Source organism: Phalangium opilio, unplaced genomic scaffold, assembly GCF_054372755.1.
Source record: "Phalangium opilio isolate 3A_F unplaced genomic scaffold, DU_Popi_V2 ptg000009l_1, whole genome shotgun sequence".
In the NCBI taxonomy this organism is placed as follows: Eukaryota; Metazoa; Arthropoda; class Arachnida; order Opiliones; family Phalangiidae; genus Phalangium; species Phalangium opilio.
The window spans coordinates 11,417,347-11,424,225 of NW_028324146.1; the positions used below are offsets into that span (position 1 = coordinate 11,417,347).

The 6,879-nt window shown below is 37.7% G+C and overlaps 1 protein-coding gene across 1 annotated transcript; it reads left to right on the forward strand.

Annotated features, from left to right (window-relative positions):
* The first annotated feature begins 3,177 nt into the window (after nucleotides 1-3,177).
* Nucleotides 3,178-4,535, forward strand: LOC149714370 (uncharacterized). Its single transcript, XM_089844803.1, has 4 exons — nucleotides 3,178-3,478; nucleotides 3,899-4,023; nucleotides 4,103-4,247; nucleotides 4,325-4,535. Exons 2-4 carry the CDS (start codon nucleotides 3,903-3,905, stop codon nucleotides 4,533-4,535), a joined length of 477 nt encoding a protein of 158 aa, XP_089700929.1. The 5' UTR covers nucleotides 3,178-3,478; nucleotides 3,899-3,902.
* The last annotated feature ends 2,344 nt before the right edge of the window (nucleotides 4,536-6,879 follow it).

Here is a 6,879-nt window from a genome sequence, read left to right on the forward strand (position 1 = left end):
CGTGAAAATCAGCTTCGAATGAATAGGGCACCTCCGCCCCTCTCATTGCTAGTCCAAGATAAACCCTTTGGCGACAGTAATTTTCGGGAAATGTTCGCATGTGACTTCGACTTCTCTTTTCAGATGGTTAGGTATTCTGGCGCGAAGCGAATATATCAGCGTCATCATGGCGGGGGCACTGACTTCTATCTAGATGGTCAGAGCATGATGAAGGTGCATTGGGGGCGGGGGCGGATTTCTTTTAAGAACTGTAAATTCTGCTTGAAAATAGACAATAGAAAAATGAAATTACAAACTAATATGACGATTTTAAACGCTTTAATAGTATCTATAAAATTACATCGTTCAATTAGCAGCCTCACTGAATTCATAATTATTTAACATAACTACCAAACAATGATAAAACTTCAGGTGTATTAACAACAATCCTTGTTTTTTGTGATATATTGAATTTTGCGGCTTTAGGAGTTTGATTATAATTTTAATCAATCTTTGGTAAATTGCAAGATTTCCAATTTGAAACATTTTTATAACCTTGCATTTTTGGGAATTTTTGGGCGGTAAGGGAAAAAGGTTACTTTAAATATCATGACCAAATCTATCCCGCGTGTAGTGAACTCGCGCCCCGCCTGGCGTTGCTTCTTAGTGAGGGAGAATACCCCAATAGCATCCTCGCTTATGCATGTTGGTTTCTCTGTACGTAATTTCGGAAATTGTCTATTTAAAAGGAAAATCTGCGACTACTTGACAAAGTGACCCGAGCGAAAACCTGAGAAAAATAAAAAAACCATGGTTTCTTCTCTTGGAAATTTCCTAGAAAAATATGACGATTTTAAACACTTCTATGGTATCTATAAAATTAAATTGTTCAATTAGTAGTCATAATTAATTCATAATTATTTAACACAACTTTCAAACAATGAAAAAAGCTTCAGGTCAATTAACACTTTTGCCGCGAAATGAATAACAAGGTCATCTCACCTTATAGGGTGGGCTTTATTTTGAGGCTTGACAACAAAAATCGTAAAATATCGCTCCGGAGCTTCCTTCCTGGAACCGTTTCTCTAAAAACATGATTCTTTAAAATATTTTAATATCTGGAAATAACTGTGTCTTTGTCATAATTTTCAAACCACGAAAATTAGTGGCTAATTTATAATTTTGGTAATATACAGTTTAATTCAGAAAAAAATAAAATGTATTTAGGCCTAACTTGACATGTAACTAAGAATTGGAACAATACACTTTGAGGCGAAACCATAAACAATATTTAGGGTGGCCCTTAAAAGGGCCTTTTTTGGTATACAGTTTAAAATGTCATGTCCAGGACTGTCGATCGAATCTTAAAATCCAAGCAAATGCTTTTGCGAATTCAGGGTAAAAGACATATCGTCTGGTAGTTCTGGATATCCAAATTTGGGTTCAACCAAAGTTAGACATTGAGAATCTAACGCTAAAGATTCTGGAACGTAGGAAGATTCGGCCTTCTTTTTTTTTGGTGGGCTACCTTCGTCATCTGAAGAATCTACAGATTCTGAATGATTTGTTGATAATTGTAATTCCGTTGCTGGAATGATGTCTACTCCAAATAAAGAATTATCAGGGGTATCCGCCATTTCAGAATCGTAATTCATCTCATCGAAAAATGATTGCAAATCAGACGATTTTCTATCATTTTTCGGCAATTTTAATTCCGTTGCTGGAATGATGTCTACTCCAAATAAAGAATTATCTAAAGTAGTCGTCACTTCAGAAAAGGAATTACGATTATCAAAAAAAGATTCAGAATCATCCGATTCATTAGAGACTGAAGGTGCCTCAAAAATTCTTTGAATGATGACCCCCTCCCAAATTTCGTCAAATTCGGGTGTGCAAGCATTAGTATCTAATGGCACTAGATCATCACGATAAGCGAAATAGATCTTCTTTCGGTCAGAAGCCATTACTCCTTCTAAAGTCAAATTGCACAATACATTTATGGAGATGACGTCAATCGTGCGGAAGACTCTGCGCTCAATGAAAAAAACATCAGCTTGAATTTTACTCAGAGGATGCAAGCAGAAGGCAGCCATTCTCAAAGATTCGAAAGTGCTATATGATGAATCTGATAGTTTAGTTTTTCACGAGGCGACTTTGGTTTCCATCCGCATCTCCGAGCCCGATGAGAGAGTAAGGTACTTCAACTAGCCGTATGATTGGTCAGCTACAAATATAAGCCGATTTCCGAGGGGGACGAAGATAGGGGAAGTGGAGAGAGCTTTGAAAAAATTCCACAATTTTTACTCCTGAACAAGAGGTTCCAAAAAAATGTTCTTAAACGGCAGTTTTAAGGGCCATCTTTAGTTTTTGAGGAAAAAAAGGTTTCCACCACAAATGTATTGACGTATCGCACACTGAAATCGCTCACACACACACACCTATATAAAATTAAGCTTATATACCTACCTTCGATAACATAAAAATAGATAGCTCTCCCAGAGAAACGAAAATGTCGTAATCAAATTCGAGTGGTTACTTCCACGGTTCTGTCACGTAGAAAAAGAAACTTACCTCCACAATTATTAATCCGTAATGGAATCGGGGTGGTTATTCAGTTATTACTACCATTCCAATCATAGCAATACTAATTTAAAATAAATAATAATCTAGCTTTATTAAGTGCCCATATCACCCAGAGGGCTTTATTTCATCCAACCGACAGCCGGTGGTTACTCCCTCGGTTTTATATGCTAAAGGACACAAATAAACCACTTCTTCCAGTGTTTGGTTACATTCCACTTCCTCAAAAATATAATTCTCTTATATATATATAAGATCATATAAAATTTAATAATAAATGGAAAGGAAGGTGAACACTCCCTCGGTTTAATCAAATTACATACAACATAATATTCATTTAATAATAAAATTGAAATGGTGTTTACTCCCTCGGTTTAATCAAATTATATATGTATGTATGTATCCTCTTAATCTTAACGAATCGTTACAATTTTGCACCATCAACATGTTGGTCCTGGTACATGAGAGCTTCCGGCCCGTTTAATTTTGCTTAGCGGAAGTCGCCCTGTACCAGGAAAAAGGGGCGACAAATTGAGGCATTCCTTCCACTCCTCCCCTATATTCTCTTTGATAGAAATAACCCCCAGAAATTCAAACTCTTGATGGCCCTGTATAGAGTGGTGTCGGTAGAGAGGGGAGTAGACTGTGTATCCCTTATAGGCGCGCTTTTGTAAGAGGGGATACTGTACGCGCGTGGTAGGGGGGATGACACTGAGCTAAGAGATAGAAGGGTGTGACGTTTGCTGACGTAGAACTGACATTACTCTATACCATTCACTTAGCGCCAGAAAACCTAGCATTAGGGGTAAGCGTCGGGGAGGGAGGGAAATTGGGAAGCTATATATTGAGTGGCAAGTCCGTTAGGAGCATCAGACCTTTTCCAAAATTTCTCAATACCGACCAAAGAACTTTTCAGAGGGTAAGTTTATACTTCAAGATTTTCAAATTATGCTTGGTTAGGAATTAGAAAATTATAGAGAGTACAGGGTGTTTCTGAGAACCGCAAGATAAAAAGCTTATCTCTTATTTTCTTTCGGTTCGTGGTTAATGAATAAATAAATAAATAAATTAATTTGGTTAGTGACTCAATAAGAGTTTCACTTTTCAAAATATTTTCTTTGAAACGAGGAAAGGTTCTTAGTGCGGTTTTCACTCAGTTGAATATAACCCGTCCCCCCTTATTTGAGCCAGACCATTCATAAACACCCTGTATAGAACATTTGGAGTATAGTTATAGCATATTAGTGATAGTTTTTTAAGAATTTTACTACGCTAAAACTGCTCATCATCAGTTAAAAGCTATACAGTTTTTTCTAATACATTTTGTAATGGTTTAAAGAAAAATGTCAACTGAACCTAGGCCAGAGCCAACGGAGACAGAGAAGTTAAAAAGAAAAGCGACAAATGACTTTGTTCGCCATAAAATAAAGGTTATGAAAATGACACCTGTTGAAGTGGTTGAAGGTACGTTTTCGGGCAATGAATTTATAAAAAAAAGTACGCGCTGCATGACTTTAAATTTTCGGTTTTATCTTCACTAAAGAACTTAGAGATGAGATAGAGAAAAATAATAGCTTTATCCAAGAGCTGTGGGATATTGCCTCTGACGATTCAGAAGCCCAAAAACTAAGAGAGGAGAATGCCAAGTTAAGAGCGGAATTGCGAGGGTTGAAGGAGAAGCCGCTGCGGTATGGAAAGAACACCAAAATATATTTTTTTTTAACAATTATCTAATATATTACTCTTTTTTATGATGTATTCATAGTTCCATTCAGACGCAGACGGATGATAATGGGTGGCAGAAAAGGGAGGAGGAGTATATGAGGAAGAAATCGGAGTGGGAAGCTGAGGAGAAGGCGCATGCTGAAAGAAAGGCCAAGGAAACAGAGGAGAATGCCGAATACTCAGAGTTTCTGGAGATGAAAGAACTTAGGAGCCGACGAGAGATTTATGGCGGCTGGCCCACGTATCCGTAACGGCTAAACATGCGGATCTACTTTAAATAAAGTTTTGCTCCTGAACATGAGGTTATTAAACTGTTCAAAAAAAAGGCCCTTTTAAGGGCCACCTTTACCTTTTGATAGCAAAAAGGTTTCCACCAAAAATGTATTGAAATATTGCACACTAAAATCATACACCTACATTAAATTAAGCCTATGTACCTAATTGAGATAATTATGACGTATGAAAAAAGCTCTATTAAGGGCCAACTTTACTTATTTGATAGCAAAAAAAGGTTTCCATCAAAAATGTATTGAAATATCGCACACTGAAATCACACACCTCCTACCTTCTCGTTTGACGGACAGACAAGCCTAAAACAAGTTCCAGTGAAATTTAAACAAATTTTTATGGTGCTTAGGCGCTACACGCTGTGATTATCCCCTCTCAAGAAATAAGACGTGTGGGCAACTAAAATCATACTTGGGTTTTATAGTATTATAGGCAATATTTTATTTACATGAAAAACTCATTTGCTTTTCTGATTGTACTTTTTCACGAGGTTATTCATTTACCTCCACAATTATTAATCCGTAATGGAATCGGGGTGGTTATTCAGTTATTACTACCGTTCCAATCATAGCAATACTAATTTAAAATAAATAATAATCTAGCTTTATTAAGTGCCCATATCACCCAGAGGGCTTTATTTCATCCAACCGACAGCCGGTGGTTACTCCCTCGGTTTTATATGCTAAACTACCCGGCGTTACACTTTTTGTTTTAATTATTGGGACTTGAAACCTGGAAAAGTTTCCTTTCTACGTAGACACTAAATAATCTTTGAGGCGGCACGTATCTGCATGATGTATTTTTTAAACAATCTAGGTTTTGTACAGGGTTTTAACTTAATAAAACGATGATTAGTTAGGTGTTATTCATAAACCCGAATTTAAACGGGTTAAAATGAGAATGTTCATTACGGGTTTTTTAAAGGACACAAATAAACCACTTCTTCCAGTGTTTGGTTATATTCCACTTCCTCAAAAATATAATTCTCTTATATATATATAAGATCATATAAAATTTAATAATAAATGGAAAGGAAGGTGAACACTCCCTCGGTTTAATCAAATTACATACAACATAATATTCATTTAATAATAAAATTGAAATGGTGTTTACTCGCTCGGTTTAATCAAATTATATATGTATGTATGTATCCTCTCCTCTTAATCTTAAAGATACGTTACAATTTTGCAGTTTGCACCATCAACTAAATCAATATCAAATTTTCACAAACTAAAGTGGTAACCCCATCTACCGATGGCTTCTCGAGTTTGCATTATATAAAAGAGATTTACTCTCTTACCTATCTTAACTTCTTTCCCATTTAAAGAAGCCTTAAAACCTTCCGAGGGATAGTCACGTCACAGAAGAAAAAAAAACTTCCCTTCTCGAGCAATACCTATTCACCCCCCCCCCCCCAACAAAAACTTCTCTTCTTTGGCAGTGTCCCTTCCCAAGAAAGAAGGTAACCCTCCTTCCCAACCTTATTGCCTTCTTTAATTCTGAAGAGATTTTTCTTCCCAAAAAAAGAAGGCTCACCTCTCGTCTTGAAGGAGTACCTTCCGAATCTTAGAAGGGGGGGTTCACGAAAGCTAAGACCCCTTCCTAGGCATTTTTCGGTTTAGGGAAGGAAGGTAGGGTAGTAGGAAGGGACTTTGCGCCTTCCTCTACCAAAGCTTCTTTTCAAAGATGGCGCCCTTCTGCCTCTATAGTGTCGCCCTCTCTTCTACGGAAAAGAAGTTTAAGAAGGCGCGTGGCGCCCTCCTAAAAGAAGATTCTTCTGAAGAGGCCCACCACTGCCATGGATAAAGAATGCGCGTGAGGAAATTAGTTTTCACGCCATAGGATAGGCAACTCCCTATCTCGAACGACAGCTAATACACCACTTCGACATTCTGTTGTGCGCATGCCCGATGCCCCGCGCTCGAAGCGCCTCAAGGGGAAAGACTGGAAACTGCTCTTTGTTACCCCTACTAGCAAAAGCGCAACCCCACGCGGTTTTTCCCTGCCCATCTTAATAAGTACTAGTTCGCAGTAGCCCGCTGTGGCGCCCTAGGTAATGTCAAAGTGGTGTATTCTGTATATACTCTGTTACAACATCGGTTGTCAGCAACCGCAAAGAGACAAAAAACTTCAGGATCTTCAGAATTTAAAATATCCGCGAGTTTTTTTGCTCGAGTGCACGGCCCTCTAGGCCTTAGCCTCAAATACGTGTAACATAGAAATACATAGAGTCACTGTTGAATTCCCGCAATTGAGGCCAATTGTTGCTGACGTCACAGCATTTATGTATTTTACGCCATATGGGGA